The sequence below is a fragment of the Thalassophryne amazonica genome, chromosome 1 (assembly GCF_902500255.1).
Source record: "Thalassophryne amazonica chromosome 1, fThaAma1.1, whole genome shotgun sequence".
Classification (NCBI taxonomy): domain Eukaryota; kingdom Metazoa; phylum Chordata; class Actinopteri; order Batrachoidiformes; family Batrachoididae; genus Thalassophryne; species Thalassophryne amazonica.
This window is the reverse complement of record NC_047103.1, coordinates 153880884-153902549: the sequence shown is the minus strand read 5'-3', so window position 1 is coordinate 153902549 and position 21666 is coordinate 153880884. Positions and strand designations below refer to the sequence as shown.

Below are 21666 nucleotides of genomic sequence, written 5' to 3'. Positions count from 1 at the left end.
GAATTTGCGCGTACGTCTTTCATTAAAAAAATGTCCTTAAACAGTGGAATGTCCGCATAAATTCCTCATGCCGGCCTCTTCTGAATCTTCTCTGTTCTCTCACGATGTCCTGGGTGAATTAAGCCTTAAATTAGGATGTTTTCAGCTCGAAACAGGCCGACGACAGCGCCTGGAAGCGCTGCAGGACGTCCCGCTCCGTGGGAAGTCCTTACACCGACAGAAACACCCCATAATCTCTCATCAGCCGTTAAAGTTTTCACAGAAAACCAGTTTAATTTCTCGAATAGTGTCCACTCGGATATTCCTCACAGGTCCAGAAAAAAATTTGATAAAGCAACGCGCGCCGTCTCGAGCAGCGTGTGAAACAAAGGAATTCAGCCGAGAGGGCGGGACCACATCTCACTCAAGGCCTGCCCACAGGGAAATGACGTCACCGAAACGCGTGAAAAAACTCACGCATGCGCACGAGGGTTCAAGCATGATTGGTGTAATCGCATGTCATTCAAATCCATATAGTTAAAAAAAAAAAATAAAAGGGTCGGTTTATTATCTAAGAGACCTCGTACACACTTTTAATATTATCATTATCTTTATTGTTATTATCAGTATTATTATTGCTTCTATTTTGTCATTTGATTTTTTTAAATGGACCACAATGGAAATAAGTCTTTTCACTTCCTTGTGTCATGCATGCATTTTTTAACATATTTACAATTATACGCTTACAATCGACTTACTAAATAAACTCCCGCATGTACATATGCTTTTAATATATAGATAATTGGCATGTGAATGACATACGTTCAAACATTTTCAAGCTGTTTAACAAATCATTTAATTTTGCTGAGTTTCATGGCATGAAGTTATCTTCACAATTACATGCCTTTATACAGTTCAGGTTGTAAGATCGGTTGATTTTACTGTCCATTCATAACTACGAGCACATTTGTTTGTTTTTTTATTTTTCCTTCCCTTTCTGTGACAACCAATCACAGCTCTTTGAGGACTGCATCATACATTGTAATGGGGTCAAGCCCGCCTCCTCACAAAGATAGGAATTTCTGTCCCCTCCTTGCTCAGACTTGCTCGCAGACACCTCTTGGATTTCTCTTAGGCTAGGATTCCTTGCCAGGAAATTTTAGGCTAAGTTTGGAGCTCTTTGATGCATCGCAGATACATGCCCAAGATAATAAATAAATAAATAATCCCTACAAAAGCAATGGCGCCTTGCACCACCAGTGCAGTTGCCTTCACTGGAAACTGGGCACATACAACTGTGGTTCGGAAATTATGCTTTTATGCTGGAACCAGGTCAAAATAATAATTCTGCTCGGAACCATCAGATTTTAAAAGAGTAAGATAAAATAATATTCTCATTTAAAGTCTTGGCCGGACGTTTATTTCAGTGTATATAAACATATACACACATGCTATGAACCTGAACTTGGCTTTCCTAAAGAAAAACAATTCCTTATTCTGTTTGACTTTTCCTAACCAACCCATATTCAGGATATTATGAGTTAATCCAATTCCTCCACTTTTTGTCCGTCTCTCTGCAGTGGCTTTACACTCATATTTTCAGTCAAACTGATACACAGTCTATTTTGTAAACTACAACATACTGTAGTGTATGATCGCAGCCTTGTCAAGAACTTGCACTGACGGCTGACCAGATGTGTCCAAGGGTTTTAACGTCTCCTAGCAACAGAAAAATATTCTGCTGCTATGGGCAAGTCTGAAACCACAACAGAGATTTCTATAGCGCAACATGGCCAGCAAGAAAGCAGCATTATATGAAAGTCCACACAGAATCTCAAATGAGCCAGCTCCTGCAAATTTAACCCGTGTGATAGTTTTTTTTTTTTAAATCCACCAGGGGTTTGGATTTATTCCATACTGTACATGCTCCACTGTGCAGTGCACACATCCCCGCGTAGCCACTGCTGCCTTAATTGCAGATCACGGCTTTAACGCTGCTGTTCATCAGGTTGTTAGCAGCGCTGAGGCTCTACGACGTGGCTGCGGGGCCTCTTATCTTATCACTCAATCAGCAACGGCGTGCAGGAAATGAGACGTGCCGACAGCGATGCTGCCAACAACACTCATCCGTCAAGACACGCCGGCTCAATTACCACACCACAGCACAAAGACAGGACGCGTGGCGTGGCAGTGAAGTGGATCAATTGAATTGAATTATACAAATTAAGTCATTAGTTGCGCCCATATAGAGAAAGTTAAAAACTCGGCGGAACGAGGGGACGGAGGTGTTGTTTAATTTTGGAAGTGGCAAACTTCTTGCAGGCTGGACGTAAATCTGCATTCCTTTAAATCATGAGCAGCGTGCGTTTGATGCCGCTCCCTCTCACTACTGTACTTGTTTGCTGCATCTGTCTGGGCGGGGGGGGGGGGGGGGGGGGGGGGGGGGGGGGTTGAGAGTGGGTGAAGAAGATGCACAAAGGGAAAGACGGAGGAAATGCAGAGGAAAAAGTGGGAGATGGAAACAGACAAGGACAGAATGAGAAACAGATCCACAGAGGGAAACAAACATGTGGCGTGAAAACGCAAACGGCGCAGATAGATAGCGAGAGAGAGAGAGAGATGGGGAAGGATGCGAGATGTGTGTGCTGCATCCCAAGGGACCACTTACTCAGTATAGACACAGCACTGGCGGACAGAGCACAACAAGGGTTCATTGGCCAAAATCTTTCCTCTTTACACACACAATCCCTCCAAGCAATATTCCTGTAAGCACTCGTCCACTGAGAATAACCACATTGACTGAAGTGGAGCGGAGAAAGGAATGTGAGAGGACGATAGGAGACGGATGAGGGAGGAAAAAAAAAATAAAGCGGCAGGATCAGGAGGAGGAGGGGTGCCCACCTGGCCGGTGTCCAGGGGAATTAAACAGTCTGTTTACCGCTCTCAGCGCCTCAGCCGCGCTATGTTAGCCTAATGGCACCGACATGAAGCCAATTGATTTGTGGACCAATAGACGCATCCCTCAGCACAGGCAGATTACCTAGATCACTGGCTCTGCATCGAGCACACATCGCTTCTCATTCGCGCCCCACAGGCAGCGGAATGTGAACGGGGGCTTGTGTGAGGATGGGGTGGGGTGTGTGCTCGTGCGCCCCTGATTACAACGCGAGCGTCGGTTTGCATCATCCTCCCAGCGGGCAGGCGACACATTTTCTTGTTGGTGTGATGATTTACGTGTTGCTGCAGTTTGATTCACTTAAAAAAAAATTAGCCGTAATGATTATTCAATCGTGTTTTAGTAATTATTCATCTTAATTATAGGGTTAGGAGAAAAGAAACACCTGTGAAGAGGAAAAATGACTGATTAATCACTCAGCTGCAGGAGTTCGATCATTTCTGGTAACTGGTTAAATCATTTTCACCAAAAAAGAAACAAAAAAAAAAGCCAAACCAGTGCAACATCCAGCTTCTCCTATACTGACTTATTTTCTCACAAATATTTGGGTTTTGTACATTTTCTGGTCTACATCAGTAGGAAATTACTATAATTAAACTTTTTGACCTTTTCGTGGTTCGGTACCAATCACAGGTTGAAGGTCACGGTACAATCGTATTCATCCTCTAATTTTGTCATACAGTGAAAGAACAAAACGCTGACATTGAAGACAATAAAAAAGTAAGTCCTTTCCACTTTCCTTTGCACAATTGGCACAATTTTTACACCTGATACTATTCATGACACAACTCCAGATTACATGGAGAAATGTGGCAGGTGTCGGGTTTAAACTGGGAACTTTCTGCACTGAAACCAAGCGCACGACCCACTTTCCACCTGAACAATCTGCTTGAAGGTTTTAAACACTGTTTTATTTTTTGTATAATCACATAAAAATGAGAATATAACAAATATAAGTTATCTCACTTTTTTTTAATCATGTGCAGCCAACAGTTTCGTCTTGTGATGTGAAACAGTGTAGTTGCCTGGTTTTTAGGAGTCTGGTGATTTATTTTCCACTCCATATTGGTTAGAATCCTAATTCTCCCATTAAAACTTTGAAAAGGTGGTATAACAGATAAATGTACCAGTTTGAACTTTATACTTGGTTCATAAGGTGTTAAAACTTTCATCTCGGTTCAGGATGGGAAAGCTACGCTATGCCATTCATGGTATGCTAACAGCCGTGGGCTTCTTCTTCTGGGCTCATTCCATGTTGTGCTTTACAGTACTGCATGTGGTGCTGCCCCCAGTGGTGAACAAGAGGCTCCAATGTGCTGCAGTAGAGTAGTATAAACCTGAAGGTCCCTGGTTTTTCATGAAATGTATATTTGAATGGCACTTTTGTCTTATAATTTATCATGGAAAATAAATTCCAACATTAAATAAAAAAAAATGTATTGGACTGCATCGTATTACACCAAATCAAACTGCATTCATTCGGATCAAGCCGCCTCCCAACACAGATTAATGTGTTTTTGTCATTATTGGCACATTAATAATATTTTCAGAGCACATGCACCATTCACAGTATATTTTATCTTTATGAGAAAGTTTCAGCGCCATTTTTGTCAAATAAGGTTACTTTCATTTTGGTTTGAACATGCACCTTTGTATCAAAGTTAATTTATACACATCACCACACTGACAGAAAGCATGCAACAAAATTATTTCTTTCTGAGTTCACCTTTCCTTAAAGAAAAACATACAATCACACAAACTGTTGTGCAATTTTTTTTTAGTGGCGACACTGAAAGTATCTGCAAAAATCCCATTATACCCAAGTATAATTTCTGCAGTGGATTGGCATCTGAAAAAAGTCACACTGATTTTGGTGTGTAAGTCCAAAATTGTTGAAAGATAGTTGCAGCCATTTTTGAGGTACAAGGCAGCCCAACAACAACAAAGTATACAGCTGAAGCGAAGATACAAAAGCGACAAATTTAGCAGGGCTGAATTAGAATACTCTGATATTCACTGGTTAAGATGGCAGATATTTAATTTTAGAATTCGGATATTCAATTAAAATACAAAAACCTAAATATAGACTATCACTAATGGACAAGTACCCAGAAAATGTCATGATTATGGAAAATCCATACAATTTACAAACAAACAAAATATATCTAAAATTTCCCAAAATACTACACTTGGCATCATGCAGGAGGCAAACTTGTAACATAATGTGCATTTTGTCAAATTCAATGTTAACCCCCTTATTCCCCCCCAAAAAAAAAAAAAACTTTATGCAGGACAATAAAAGACCACACACACACTTGAAACTACAGTTGTCTGTGCATACGGCTGTGAAGTGAGAATAATTCCACATTCTCCACAGTTTTCACTCACGTCAGTGTCCGAGTTGATAAGCATGAAAATCCATTTATCTCCAAAGGAACTGTACGGTCCATATTGGACAACTGTCTCTTTCATGGTCCTTTGCAGGCCCTTTCGTCCACAAAGCCACCCAACTGACTCCACGACGTTTGTAATGGGCCACTTTCATTTCATATAGACACATCAAGGGAGGTATTGCAGTGGTTTTGCCGTGCATCAAGGGAAAGGGAGCTGGTTCACAGAGGCAACAATATGCTCTAAACATAAAAGAACAACGGATGCAAGGCAAATGCAGTCAGGCCGAAAAATAGACGCCACGCCGGCTGGCACACCAACACCAAAATGAGACGAAAAGCTGCGTCGGAACACAGTAAAGTTCATTCATCATTCATCGAGCTTTTCTGTGAGTAGATTGTGCATCGGCGGCCCGGCTGCAGAGGAAGGGAAGCACAGAGATTGAGAATTAGGCCTCTAAATTGGCTGTCAGATTAGAGATTAGAAGGTAGGGAAGTGTGGGATTAAACATGTGTCACCTGATTAATACAGCTCACAGATTGGCTAAGGGTGTTGTCAAAATTAGCTGCAGAAATTTGTCTGTTGGCAAACCGTCCTGAGAGAAATGTTTTGGGGAAAAACTCTCCCCTGACAATTCTTAATGCAACAATTTGCACTGTGGTCAATGTTATTCATTGCTCCTCAAATCCATATTTGTGTAAATAAATCACGTCGAACTTTACAACACAAAGCGCGGACACAAACCTTCGAGACGCCGGTATTAACACTGATGCTACATCTTAACCACCCTCTGGCTAATGCAGCTAATGAATGAGAGCACGCTAGCAGGCTAACGGCTCTAATTCTCCTTCACAGGCTATCATGTTGCAGCCCAGAGACAGATCAATACCATTTGCTCAACACACAGGAGGCCTGGGAATCTATAAAAGGGCTTTTATTGAGTAGTTAAACACCCATTACTGTCCTGTGCAGCCAAACAATAAATTTGATCAGCCTCTCAGGCGCAGATCAAACCGTGATTAATAATCAGTGCATGCAAGACGTAAAAGACCGCAACGACATTTTGCTAACTCCCGTCTCAGACACTTGTTTGTTTGTGGGTACAAAAGCTAACGGATGTAGGTTCAAGGTTGTTTTGTGCGGCTGGTCCTTCACAGAGCATCTATGCACTTGTGTGGACCTCGGCAGCAACACAATGCCCACCCCTTCTTGGCCTGGGATCAAATCCCACTAGTACCTGCTGTTCTGTGGCTAGTACATGGCACGCCCTGCTTCCCATCAGAATACACAACGAGCTGTCGATCAGCAATGACTGGAGAAGAATAAGCTCCAAGGTTATTTGAAATACTTTTTAACATTGAGAAACACTAACAAAATACAAATTTAAATATAAATGGACTGCATTTATCTCAAATTTTCATGGTCAAATTGCTTTGCAGTGATGCCTCACCCATTCACTCATAGACACACACAAACAGATGTCAGAGTGGTAAATATAAATATACAGAATTAAAGGAACAAAAACCCAGGCCCTGAAACAGTTTATAAAATTACATCACAAACATTACAACTAAGTTTGAAGACCTACAACCATTTTTAAGAGTTCTTAAAACCGCTGTAGGTTTGTAGCCATTAAAGCCACATTTTTTTAAAGAACTGAATAATTTATTCATGAGATTAATTCAAACTGCTATGTTGTTGAAATTAGTGTATTTGCTGTTTTTTTTTTTAAATATGCCTGAAAAATGGGTATATTTTTGTAATCACAGAAATTAAGTAACATATAATAGAGGTCTTGGCAAAATTCTATTGTACCTGTATTAATGGTACATGTTTACCAGGTGGAGATATTGCTCCATTTTAAGAACCTTGGGGCGTGACAAGGTTGCAGACTTATGCCCTTAAACTTCCCATCATGCACTGTCATTTACATTGCAGTGCCTAGTCATAAAAATTTACTGTTAAACGCTGAACTATGTACCCTTCAATTGTGCAATCAAGTACCATGTTGTCATTTTCAATTAATAACAATGTCAAATAAATAAATAAAAGCTGTTTTTGCTGTATGTTAAGTGTCCGGTACATAACGACAAAGAGTTGTCGGTGATTGCTCAGTTATAAAATCTAATTAAATACAACCTGAACGTCTTGTAAATGACAGGAAACTACCTACAAATAAAACACCAAAAACAAACTATGTATTTTTATAGAGTAAAGTCATCACACATTTTCTATGGTCACAGTTATTTATCAAGTTTAGATCCTCTGCTGTTTTTTAATTATTTGTCCAAGATTTTATAGACAATGTAGCTATGACTGTTGCATGTGTGTAGTTTTTTTGCTTTCTATTCCTTTCCTTTGCATGAAATCAGAGTTTCACATAATTATGGATGACCATAATCTTTTGGATCACTAATTCAGGAAGCCAATCACAGCACAGTTCAAATTTGAACAGGCCAATCAGAGGATCGGGGGCAGCCCGGAGAACGGGTGTATTTGTTCCTGTGTTTTTGAAAGAGGGAGCAGGAAAAGACTTGCATTCAAGCCCCTTTTTATTCTCTTTAGAGAACAATTATTGTAGAAAAGTGGCATCATAGGAAATATCCTTGACCATTCTAATTTATATGTTTTCCAATAATGCTGGAGAGAATCGCCCCCCCCCCCACCCCAAAAAAAGTTTTTTTTTTGTTTTTTTTTTATTAAACATATTTGAAGATAACTTTCAAATAATGTTTTTGCCTTTACTATTCTTACTTTTACTTTGGCCACACAAGGAGAGCAACTGAAAGCTGGATACTTTCTTTTTTCCATGGATTTCTCAACGTCCCTTTTCTCCACTTCTACAATAAAAAAAAAAAAAAAAAAACCTGCTACAATCCCATCCTTGTTGGAGAATATTTAGCGTTGTTGAGCCAACAATATGGCATCTGGGTGATTCGGCTAAATATGAATGGACCATTCACGGCGCTCAATGGAGTCGCTTGGCAATGGCCCTTTATCCCGCCTCCCTCCTCCATACTCAAAACAATATTCAGCGCAGCAGTCTTGGCACTTTTCCCCGAAATCAACAAAAGAGGAACTCGAAGCTGTCCCTGAAAACGCTCAAAGCATTAAGCCTCTGTGAGATGCAAGTACTTGGCACAAGCAAAGCGATTTAATGACAATGGGCAAATCATACAGTGCTTTGTGAGATTTAGGGGATACAATAGCACTCCGTTTCCAAAGCACACATTAGCAAGCATGTCATTGGGACCCCCTGGGGGATTTCAGCAGCCTCGAGGATTGTGTCATGAAGAGGATAAATATATGTTACTTGGCAAGAAGATGGAGCGCCGCCAATGTGCGCCTCCTTCGTACAACGTACACACACACACACGGCGGATTATGAGGATGTGGAATATGTTAATAGAATAATGTGTAGAATACAAACTCGCACTCCCAATGAAGTCATTTGGCTTGTTAAGCGCGTACACTGCAACCGATCCAAATTTACAACTATTTAGCAGAGCTCAAGAGGCATGTGTGAGGACAAATTCTTCACTTAGAAAAATAAGTGCCAATCACAAAAGCAAAAAAACTTGTTATAAATGCGCAGCGCTTGCAGCCATGCTGACCTCAGAGTGCAAAACAAAACCGGCAATGGCCAAGCAAACACCCACTCAAAAGTCAATACCATGCATGCCTGCTCCTCTTCTTCTATGGTTAATGCATGATGCCAGGTAGGGGAGACAGACACGGATCTCATTATACGCTGCGTGCTATCATTAGCTACCTTACCACGAGTCCATCCGACCAGCTTGAGTCGAACAAGCAACATCGTGATGCTCACACCTGTTTCCAGTGGGAAAACTGAGCCCACGCACATGCGCTGGAAACTGTGCAGTACACACGGAACAGCGAGTTAGCTAACAAGTAACATCCTTCCCTGACACGCCAAGGAAACATGCTCTTACACACAAGTAGGTGAATGCTGATGTTGAGCAGCAAAGTGCGTGCAGCCACTCCAGCACAATTAAGCAAAGGCAGGGTGCAGCCAATGGTGCACGTGTGCAAGTGGCACGCCAACAGGCGCAAACAAAACACCCGTTTTCATACAGAGCAAGCAAGATGTTAATTATATGCCGAGCTACATTGATATAGGATAACAGATCCACAAGCCATGCAAGAAATTCAGCAAAAATACCTTCTCAGTGTCTCACTGTTGAGCAGCTCCTGCACTCACCAACTCCACCGAAGCTACCAACCAATGCTGCCAAAAATCACACACTTCAGTATCTTAAAATCCACCAGTGGTAGTTGGAGCCTGCTCATTCAAGAAGGCAACATGATGTGAACAGTAGGGTTACACACAGGAAGAGTCAGCGTCAAGTGAATAATGCTAATGTTACCAGGTAATGCTACTTCCAGTTGAAGCCTAAAGCCATTTTATTAACACAGACTTCCACCCGTAATCAAGTCAAGTCTGTGCGCGTGTGTTTGTGTGTCACTGAATCCACCGCACCACAGAACTGCCCCGACTCCTGGATGGCAACCACCCAGGTAGAAAACTGACCCATTCATGCCTCTTAAAAGTAGCCATTTATTTGCTGCAGCTAGGTTATACACGTGCGTCCCCGTGGCATTCAACAGCCGAAGGGGTCTTCAAACCAAAAGGTACCTGCGTACTGGATAACCCCCAAAGAAATGAGCCACATGGACACAGTGTTGTACAACCCCTGGCAAAAATTATGGAATCACCGACCTCGGAGGATGTTCATTCAGTTGTTTAATTTTGTAGAAAAAAAGCAGATCACAGACATGACACAAAACTAAAGTCATTTCAAATGGCAACTTTCTGGCTTTAAGAAACACTATAAAAAATCAGGAAAAAAAAATTGTGGCAGTCAGTAACGGTTACTTTTTTAGACCAAGCAGAGGGAAAAAAAATGTGGAATCACTCAATTCTGAGGAAAAAATTATTGAATCATGAAAAACAAAAGAACCCTCCAACACATCATTAGTATTTTGTTGCACCACCTCTGGCTTTTATAACAGCTTGCAGTCTCTGAGGCATGGACTTAATGCGTGACAAACAGTACTCTTCATCAATCTGGCTCCAACTTTCTCTGATTGCTGTTGCCAGATCAGCTTTGCAGGTTGGAGCCTTGTCATGGACCATTTTCTTCAACTTCCACCAAAGATTTTCAATTGGATTAAGATCTGGACTATTTGCAGGCCATGACATTGACCTTATGTGTCTTTTTGCAAGGAATGTTTTCACAGATTTTGCTCTATGGCAAGATGCATTATCATCTTGAAAAATGATTTCATCATCCCCAAACATCCTTTCAATTGATGGGATAAGAAAAGTGTCCAAAATATCAACATAAACTTGTGCATTTATTGATGATGTAATGACAGCCATCTCCCCAGTGCCTTTACCTGACATGCAGCCCCATATCATCAATGACTGTGGAAATTTACATGTTCTCTTCAGGCAGTCATCTTTATAAATCTCACTGGAACAGCACCAAACAAAAGTTCCAGCATCATCACCTTGCCCAATGCAGATTCGAGATTCATCACTGAATATGACTTTCATCCAGTCATCCACAGTCCACGATTGCTTTTCCTTAGCCCATTGTAACCTTGTTTTTTTCTGTTTAGGTGTTAATGATGGCTTTCATTTAGCTTTTCTGTATGTAAATCCCATTTCCTTTAGGCGGTTTCTTACAGACGGTCACAGACGTTGACTCCAGTTTCCTCCCATTCGTTCCTCATTTGTTTTGTTGTGCATTTTCGATTTTTGAGACATATTGCTTTAAGTTTTCTGTCTTGACATTGCTTTAAGTTTTCTGTCTTGACACTTTGATGTCTTCCTTGATCTACCTGTATGTTTGCCTTTAACAACCTTCCCATGTTGTTTGTATTTGGTCCAGAGTTTAGACACAGCTGACTGTGAACAACCAACATCTTTTGCAACATTGCGTGATGATTTACTCTCTTTTAAGAGTTTGATAATCCTCTCCTTTGTTTCAACTGACATCTCTCGTGTTGGAGCCATGGTTCATGTCAGTCCACTTGGTGCAACAGCTCTCCAAGGTGTGATCACTCCTTTTTAGATGCAGACTAACGAGCAGATCTGATTTGATGCAGGCATTTTGGGGATGAAAATTTACAGGGTGATTCCATAATTTTTTCCTCAGAATTGAGTGAGTCCATATTTTTTTCACTCTGCTTGGTCTAAAAAAGTAACCGTTACTGACTGCCACAATTTTTTTTTTTTTTTTCCTGATTTCTTAAAGCCAGAAAGTTGCCATTTGAAATGACATTAGTTTTGTGTCATGTCTGTGATCTGCTTTTTTTTTCTACAAAATTAAACAACTGAATGAACATTCTCCGAGGCCGGTGATTCCATCATTTTTGCCAGGGGCTGTAGGTGACGCTCATCTGCTTCTCCCCAAGTAACTTACTCATTTGACACAAAGAAAGTAACTCAACTGTCAAAATGGTTGGTGCAAGAAGACTCCTAATGTAGCGATTTTATAGGAGGCCTACAATGTTAAATTGTTCACTAAATATCACAAACTGCCTGATGTCACCAGATGAATACATTTCAAAGCACATAATTTGACACAACCAGCCGCTACATACCAACTATGCACCCAGCTAGCTTGGTAAGCAATTGTTTTGACAACGCCAGACTAGTTAGCTCATTAACTAGTTTGGTCCAACTGGTAAAACTGGATTTTACAGAAATTAGATGACATGATATGACACAATTTTGTTGCATCTCAACAATTATTAGCAATATCAAGACAGTTTGTGTTTGGATGTTGATGCTACTTTGTATTTAAAGTTTACCAGTATTGAAATGTATGAACGCTATAGGTGGTTTCTTCAAGCGAACATAGTACCCATTTTGCAAAATCTGTGCAAATCAGTCAAACACGGACAACTTTCTGTCGCTTTTACAGACAAACTGGTGTAAAAGTGTAACAGGGTGTTTTCCGTTTGTTATTTCGAAGTAAAATCTCAAAAACACATTTCCTGCAGAATTTAAGTCACGACTGAAATGACAAAATCAACAAATGTGGACAAGTGGTTAGTGGTTTCAGTGCGGTAGGTTTTCGGTTCAAACCCCACCCCTGCCACATTTCTCCATGTAATATGGAGTTGCAGCAGGAAGGGCATCCAGTGTAAAACTTGTGCCAAATCAACATGCAAATCCACCTCAGATCTGCTGCAGCGACACCGAGTAAAAACAAGGGAGCAGCTGAAGGGACTTCCTTCTTTAATGTTTTGTTAATTTAACTTCCTGTACATGTCAGCTTAACCACATTGATCCTAATATATGACAGCATTTTTCTTTTTAACTTCGAAATTCATCTGGGGAAAAAAAAATGGGGTTGTCTTTTATTCAGGGACTACACTTTTACAAGTCAACACATTAGCAACAGCAAGTGGCAACAAAAAAAACATGAAATGAGTGCATTACAGGACTGAAAGGACCCAACTCTCTAAATGTCAATAGATGTCTACCATATTTATTTTATATTCTTACTGTTGTGATAGCTCTTGCACATAAGAGCCTGTTTATTTTGTTTTTTTACTCTGTATTATCTGGGAGACAGAGTAACAGAATTTCAATTCTCAACATATCTGTGTCTGCATTTCAGAACTGACAAAGTTGACTTGATGTGTTGCTGACAAATACTGCAAGTACTGTAAAATTGTTATCTGATTATTGTTGTCACAGAAACAAAACCCACACAAAGCATTTTTTGTTTTTAATGAAAATGCTGATCATGGCAGTGCTTTCTGCCTGGAAACTAACGTTACATAAACACAGGGCCCATGAAACTGAAGTTACAATGCAATCTTTAAGCTCATATTGATAAATGAAGCAGAGTCAAGCAACTGTCAAACACCCATGAAATACTGTGTAAGTGTAATGTTTGAGGATGACAAGGTCAAAAAGAATCTTAAATTGTACTGCAGTCATAAAAGTGGCTGATTCCAAGAGACTGACTGGTAAGGGTATCAGTATGTGGTTGAAAAAAGAAATGAGATCTGTCTATACAGTGCGGTTTCACTAGCATTCAATTTAATCATTTTCAATATAACAAAAAATAGTCTTCAGAAAGTCTTTTTCCATGAAAAAATGTCAGGGTGGGGGTGGGTCCTCATAATTAAGACCATCTTATATTCAGAACAATATGGTAAATAAATCTATTATACGGCATAACATCTGAGCTGAATCAAGATCAAATGGCAGCTAAATCAAATTGGCTCAAGTTAAGAGGGAGTCCGTGTGCTATGTTATTACTTACATCCGTGCGAGTACCAGCCTAAATCTACTGGACATCCCACTACTTTTCATTTACGCACATGATAGACGCTCTTAAATTTGAAGCTATATTGCTGTTTTCCCTCCCACTCCCAGTGTGCATCCATCTCCCAGAGGCCACAGGCGGCTCAGTGATGCTGTGCCACACGCCCAGCCACTCAGCATCCTTTGTGTCCATCGCCTGGCAGCCTGCCAAGCTCAACCACACACACAAATTATCCCCCGTGCTCAATGAGCCATTGTTCATTAACGCGCACACGCACCTTTGCCGCCTTGCAGACAAAAGTGTCCGACTTACTTGCCGGAGACGGGGCGCCTCTCGTGCGAGACGCCTCGCTAATCAAGACGTTCAAACTGAGCGGCGGACGTCGGGAGCAGCAGACGGGCGCTGTGTAGCCGATGAGGCTCGCTGTTAACAAAATCAGATCATCCAGCCAGAGCCGGAGGAAAAGGAGCAGCGCTGAGAGATTTACGCTCAGATCCTTCGTCTCTCTTAGCTGTCATTTTCATTGGCCCTCGTCAGCGCCGCTCTGCTCCGTCGTCAGGCCAAATGAGCGGTGAGCGTCTGCGCATATCAATGCACAATTTAACTTAAGACTTCCACAGCAATAACCTAATTAGAAACGCCGGCTTCTCATTGGAAGGCACAAGGCAAAGGATAAGCTGTGCGCCGTCGTGTCTACTGAGGTCTAACAGTGCCGAATATTCCAAAGTGGAATTTTGCCCTTCGGAAAAAAATTAATAAAATAAGTCCTTAACATGCACGGTGTTCTAATATCTGCCTGAAAATCTGGGCCATGAGTGCTGCTGAAGAGCAAAGACGGGTGAGCGGGCGGTCTGTTTAAAATTCAGAAATGGGGCAGAGGATTGCTAAGAAGGTTTTGCACCCCCCTCATACCCCCCCCAACCGAAAACAAAAAACCCCAACCAGCAGCTTTGATTCAATTAACACCTATGAAAATGACACATTATATAAAAGAAGAAACTTCAAAAATTTTAGCGAGCCAAGTTCAAAGACATTGAGATAATGCTTCTAATGCAGGAATTAACGCCGGAGTGAATTAAAAAGTAACCTTAAAGAGGGGAAATAAGAACGGGGAAGAATCGGGAAATTTGGCAGTGCTGATGTTTTGGCATCCAGCTGTCGTCTGGACCTGAACTGACCCTGGAGCTGCTGCTGTCTGCATCTCTGGGCGCAACATCTCCTCATTTATTCACACTTTCACTTCACTTCACTTCATGAGACACTTTATCAGACATTTGCAATATTTAGTCAAATATATCAAAAGCCTGATTAAATGCGCCCAATGTTTTTTGAGCATGATGCATTCCAGTGACATAAAACGACTACACTGATATTAACCGACATATGTACGTGCACACTAGTATGAACCCACCTCAGAGTCACCTTAACCCATTAGGTTTTGACTAGATAATAACCAGTGAGGACTGAGAGAAAGAATTTCAGGTGAATTAAGGTAGACTTTTTTTAATTGAATGAATTTTTATTCAGCTCACACACACACACACACACAGACTTAAAAGAATCTCTCATAAAACAAAACAAAAGAAAACAAAAACTCAAACAATTTCCCAGTTTTGTGCGGCCGAAAGGGAGTAGGCTGAAGCAAAAGCTTATAAACGCCCACCCCTTTCACCAGTTGCTATATACATATATGTACACACATACGTAACAACAAATACCAAAAAAGCAAAAAATAAGACAAGAAAGACAAGCAGAGACAATATAGATTAATCAGTAAACTAAAATATCTGGACACATGAGACTTCAATTTCAACATGGTAATGTGGGGGTGGGGGGAGGAGGGGGAGTCCAACCAGCAACTGTCAGTCACTGCAACAGTGACCCCTAAAACACAAACCCCCCCAACAAAACAGAAATGCAGCCTGTGAGCTTCTGAAAGAGAGGCACATGGGGAGAATGGATGGAGGACTGAGTGGATCAGGGTGTCAAGGATTTTAAGGAATCGCCGTCCGCTCATCGGCGGCGAAATGCAGGCAGCTGCCCGCCATCTCTAAGGTAGGAACTTAGATCAATGAGAAGGGGCTGTCCCGGAGCCCGCAGCCCAACGCACAAAGACCACACAGCCTCACGACAGTTTGTTGACACTCAGTGTTGCCAGGTCGACTTATTATAAGCAGCAGCGTCAATTTTTTTTATTAAGTAGAGTTGTGGGTTTTTTAGGCCAAATAATGCCTGTCTTGATCTAATTTAATAAATGTACCCATATTTGGAAGTTTAAACCAGTGTCACAATAAATGAAACATTTGTCGTTTTGAAATGTCTTAAACTTGAAACAAGCAAAAAAAATTCTATGTAGATATCAGTGCACCACCTACTGTCAGAGCGTTGTACTGCAGATATAACAGAGATGAAATGAAAGATGGTGAAAGATGGATTTGTCGAAAAACAGTTATAAACCTTGTGTTGACTCACGGCGGTCTTAACGGGAAAAATGTTCAGAATCAACAGCTTTGGTTTTTAAGTCTTTATCATGAGTAGTATATTGGCTCCTCCCTTTTCTTCCGGCTCGTCACAGCGGATCTGATATGGATCCGCATATCAATTTGGCACAAGTTTTTTTTTAAATGCCCTTCCTGATGCAGCTCAGGAGGTACATGCTGAATGGGTACAGGTGGTTTTGAATCAGGGACCTTATAATTTTTTTTTGCTACTGCATGCACAATCAAATGCATAAATGACAAATTTGGAGAGATTTAAAAATGACATTGATTCTGTAATTGTTAAATTCCAACAGGAAATCTGGTGAGTGGATAAAACTATTAGCATTATTATTACTGCCATTACCAATATAATTTGAATTAGTAAGAAATATACTAATTTTGTGACATATATGCAAATTAAAAATAATATATATTTTTTTTTTTAAGTGACTGCTTGTTTTGCTTTTCTTTTGGAGAGTCAATTAGTCACTTCTTTTGAACTTGTTTTTGCAGCCATGGCTGCTTGTTTTTCTCATGAGATCTGGCAACACTGTTGACACACACGCGTGCACACACACACACACACACACACACACACACACACACACACACACACACACACACACACACACACACACACACACACACACAGCCCCAGCACTGTCTTCTGGGATGACAAGCAAGGAGTAAGGGGGAGAAAGAGAGAGAGAGAGGAGGGGGAAAGAAGTGGACAAAGAGTGAAATTGATAAGAGAGCGAGAAGACAAGACAGGCTGACGCACTGTCGAGCAAACATGGAAAATGATGGGGGGGAAGATGAGAAGACAGCGAGAGAGGGAGAGAGTGAAACAGACAGACAGGTCTGAGAGGGATTTGTTCTATTTGCAAGCGCCGGGCTCCCATGGGGTCCAGCTCCGCTCCGCGAGCCGAGAGCACAAAAGATAACACTTAACATATTTGCTAAAAGATGACAACCCTGCCTGGATCTCGTTTGAAGAGGCCCTTTGTCAGGAGGAGCAGACAGGAGAAATCCACTGATACGGACTCGGCACAGACTAACAAATGTCTCTCTCTGTGTGTGTCTCAAAAGCACAATATTTCCCCACATCGCCTTACATCTGCGTCTTGGCAGAAGTCCCGCGGGGCGAGCTGGATCGTGTGCCGGTGGCTCCGGGACGTTAAAACAGCTTTTAATGGTAAACATTACAGACTGATAGAAAGTGTCAGGATAATTTATTTATACGGCCCCGCTGGGACCATACCGGCTCTCTATTCATTTGTGCATCTGACGGAAAGTCTGCATTCAGATAAATACAGCAGAGGAGAGGTAGACTAAAGGGGTCCTTGTTTGTAAAGCACTTTTTTCTTCTATTGCTATTATCGCTCCTCTCTCTGTCCCTATTAGCTGTACCGGGGGGCTGCAGGAGATGTGAGGCGATACGTTAGGTGTATAATGAGGGGGATTATTGCTACTGTCACTGCAACACGCACAGACGCCGGCTGGAGAGGACGGATCTTAAGCCATGTACTGTAGCAGACAAATACACTTAGAGGAATAAACTAGCTGCCGTGGTATTTACACTACACACACAAATCGTCGCCCACGCAGGTGTGCCAACGCACACACACACACCTGCATGATCACACTTATAATGTTAAAGTGTCCTTCGCCCAAAACAGATTCTTTTATTTAACCCAAAATCCCAGCAGCAGGATTCTTCCTCCGCTGCCCTTTAAAAATTCCCAAATCCAAAGTGGACAGGAAAAAAATGGAAAGAAAATCAGTTAAAAAAAAAAAAAAAAAAAAAAAATCAATTCCAAATGTGGAAAATCTGAAACAATTATCTGATTTTTAAATAAACATATCATCTGCATATTAGCTGACATTTAATTGAAAATTGAGTTCTGAGGAAGCGCTGCACTGATAAGTTATACAGAAACAATCAGTCCATCAACTGACAGTGAAGCAATTGGAATTTCAGTAATTCATTTAAAATGACTAAACTTTCAAGCATTTCACATTTTAAATATGTCAATTTTCTCTCAGACACTGCTGCAAATTCAATAACTTTTTTTGCTTTAGCTTGTTTGTGACAGAACAAGACACTAAAATTAATCACTGTAATTTGCATTATTTTTAAACTATTTTACAACAATATTGAGTAGATTAACTGAAGATTAAGAAGCATCAGCCGAAGCGTTAAGTGTTCATTTGCGTCATAACACGTGAACTTGCACTCGTCAGTAAATAAAGAAATGAGCGTGTACATGCTGATATCTTACATGAGCAGGAGAAATGAGCAGACAAGAAGCAAAGTGAAGGAAATGCACACATGAATGAGGGAAAGGTCAAAGGTGAAAGGTTGAGTCCTCACTAATAACTTCTATGAAGACCAAGGATGTGCCGCCGCGGCACTTCAGCCCGTTTGTACAGAAAGCATGTTATGATTTATGCTGGGATTGTTAAAAGAATGTAGCCGAGTGGGATGTCTGTCTTTTTTTAAAACTCTAATTTTAACAATCCACCACTGTTCGACAGAAACAGACGAGCTGACTTGAAGAATTTGCAGCACTTCTCCAGCAGTGACATGACAAACAAACCCCAACAAATGGAGAAATAAGAGGATTTTTTTAAACACATCCTGCATTCACACAACTTGGAGAAAAAAAAACCCCTCCAGCTTCTGTTCACAGACTCAGTTCAATACTTCAAATTATCAACACATCCGGTGATCTGAGTTGGTAAATTCTGATTTTAAATACTAATTTGTCCATTTTTCACTCTAATGTGTAATTTCCACTCACATTATTCATATAATTATTTATTAAACTCAAATTTAAGAACAGAAACTAAATAAAACTGCTTTGTAACATCCACAAGTAAAATAAAATTATTTTCTTATTAATTTGCAGGATTTTTTAAATAAGCATAAACACAATATTTCACAAAAGATGTAATTTTTCATGGAAAATAATGTATATTTAGTATTTAAATAAAGTCCACTGTAATCTAAATATGAGGCCAAATTTTAATTATTACACACATGCTGTAATAGCGTCTGTGCACATCACATCTGATTATGCAGCTTTAATTGGTTTTAAAAGAGAAATTTAATTTTATTTTGTGCGTGTGCAGTTTGAGTGCAGGAATATTTCCAAATACATGAATTTAAAAAACAAACAATGCATGAATAAAAAAGAGAAAAGGGCCTACCATAGACGCTGCTGCTGCTGATCATGTCGTGCTGGAACAGGGAGAGGAAGAGCAGATGAGAGCACTGGGATTAATTTGTGGAAGAGGGAAAAAAATGAAAAAGGGAGGAATCTCCCACCCTGAGAAGCTTTACATTACAGAAAGAGACACTTTTCGGTGCTCGGATTTCAACACGGGCCCTTCAAGTGGAGCGAGAAACTCAATAGGAGTCACGTAACCTACATGCATCTCATTAAGAAGGTGGACCCGAGGGTGACAGCGCGCGCCGGCCACGAGATCAACTGGTGCTGCGCGTCACACCTCCAGGATTTTCTCTCCCCCTCAAAAAATTGAAAATGGCAAAAACAAAAACCGCGCAACTTGTTGGAGCTGCATCTGTGCGCGTGCAAGTTGTTATTTGGCGCACAGACTGCACGCGACCGTGCCTCTGCGACTCGAACCGTGGCGCAGGTGCGCACCGCGCAAAGCCCACGTTTATTAAAAGCAGGCGCGCGGCCATCGGCGCAATTAGGCGGAAGAGAGCAACAGAGAGAGAGAAGAAAAAAAACTTGCAAGAAAAAATAAATCGCAAAGTCCACGCGTGTGCGTGGAGGTTAAAAGATAAGCGCCGGTGCTCGCGGGCTGCACGCGAAGTGTTGAGACGCGCAGCCCGGAGGAGCCGCGAACTGCAGACGCAGCGCTTCTCTCCATCCTTACCTGCTTTTTTTAGCGACAGGTCGACCTCTCACGTAGCGGTTTAGGGGCGCATCGGTCCCGCTGTGGGTTTGTGCTGACGATCGGGGCGCTGAGGTTAAGCCGGCGTGCGTGCGAGCTGAAACCATCCCAAGTTAACGCAGGAAACACTGACCACAGCCACTGCCATGTTGGAATTTCACCAGCCCCGAACAGCTGCTTCTCAGACTGACCACTGCGAGCGCCAGTGCGCATGCGCCTAAAAGAGGGAGCAAAGAAGAGGGAAAAAAGAGAGAAAAAGTCCAATTATTGCTCATAAGGTTATTATGGGCGTCTGGTGCGCGTGGAAAGAATTGCAGATTGGTCGAAGAGATTACAAGTGCAGAGCAAAGATTTTAAAAATAAAAGTTACAACAGGAGAAGAATGACTGCAGCTCCATGTTTTAAAAACTATAATATACATTTTTCTCACATTATTTCAAGTAGTGAGGCCCATAAGTATTTGGACTGTGACTTAAAATGAAACAGTCAATGTGTGCTTGCAGTGTAGAATTTCAGAAATGGAGGGACTGTGGATAAAAATGGCAGTAATTCCCAAAATGATATGAATGCAATGTTTTTGTTAAACTCCTTGCATTAGGGCAAAAAGTCGACTAACATAAAAACACAACAAGGCAAACATAAAAAATGCATCATAGACTTTACTGAAAGTACAGAATGAGATGGAAACATTTTCACACAAACCTAAACTAAAAGCAGAACATATCAAGCTCAAATTTCAAATTTGTTCAACTCTGGATGCACAAACTTGGTCATTTTGCTCAGCCAATGATTGTTGAGTACGGGGGCAACTGTGTTCACAATGTTAATAACATGCAATGTGGAATTCCCAGAATTCTGCAGCACCAAACTAGTTTCCTGTCAGTGTGTCAGCTTGCAAATGCAGCTCCCCAGTTTGTTTGGGTTTGTTTTTTTTTGTTTTTTTGAAGTGTAAAATAAATGCAGTTGATGTAGTTGGCCTAATGATATGTTTCAAGCCAGCAATTGTTATCAAGGGAAGGAAAGAAATTACGTCACCATGGACAGTTCTGCAAAGATATGCAGCGTAGAGCAAGTTCCACCAGAAGACTCAAGATTCACTTAGAATCAGTTCACTGACACAGCTTTAATCTCTAAATGGAGGCAAGTGCCCCCCCAATTAGTCATCAGCCCTCAACCAACAGGAAATGTGTACATTCCTAAAAACATAAAAGTTCTCACTCACCTCTCACTGTTTACAGATCACAGACAATACGTTCCCTCCTCCACCCCACTGCCACCACTTGGTCCCTATGGCTGCCTTTTCCAATGGCAGGATTTGCCATCATCTCAACTCTACTCTCTACCATGATGGGGACCTACGCTAAAGATACTATACTAAAGACTATTATAACATCCCATTCAGGCTCAGACAGAGTAGCCACTGCTATGCAGATTTTTCCAAGCCCCCTGAACCTGGGAGCAGTGGGTGACTCCTCACAACTGCCCAAGTCACCACTCTCCAAAGACAAGACCCTTGGTGCTCTCTTTTGAATTCTTCTTTTCCAGAGATGAAGCTCCAAACATCTTTCCCTCATTGCTTCCATGCATGCTACCATCCAATGGAAGGCAGCAACAGAGT

General features: G+C 41.2%; 1 protein-coding gene across 2 annotated transcripts in view; it reads right to left on the bottom strand.

The window, feature by feature from the left end:
• LOC117515870 (fidgetin) overlaps positions 1-20248 on the bottom strand; it is an 82778-nt gene extending 62530 nt beyond the window's left edge. Inside the window, exons 1-2 of one of the 2 annotated variants that reach the window (XM_034176636.1) lie at positions 20031-20248; positions 19335-19365 (exon numbers count right to left, since the gene is read on the bottom strand). In XM_034176636.1, the coding sequence (XP_034032527.1) occupies positions 19335-19359 (25 nt within the window). In that variant the 5' untranslated portion in view covers positions 19360-19365; positions 20031-20248. Of the gene's footprint in view, positions 1-19334; positions 19366-19467; positions 19580-20030 lie in introns of those variants that run through there. The other variant, XM_034176643.1, reaches the window with a different exon arrangement.
• Positions 20249-21666: the final 1418 nt, after the last annotated feature.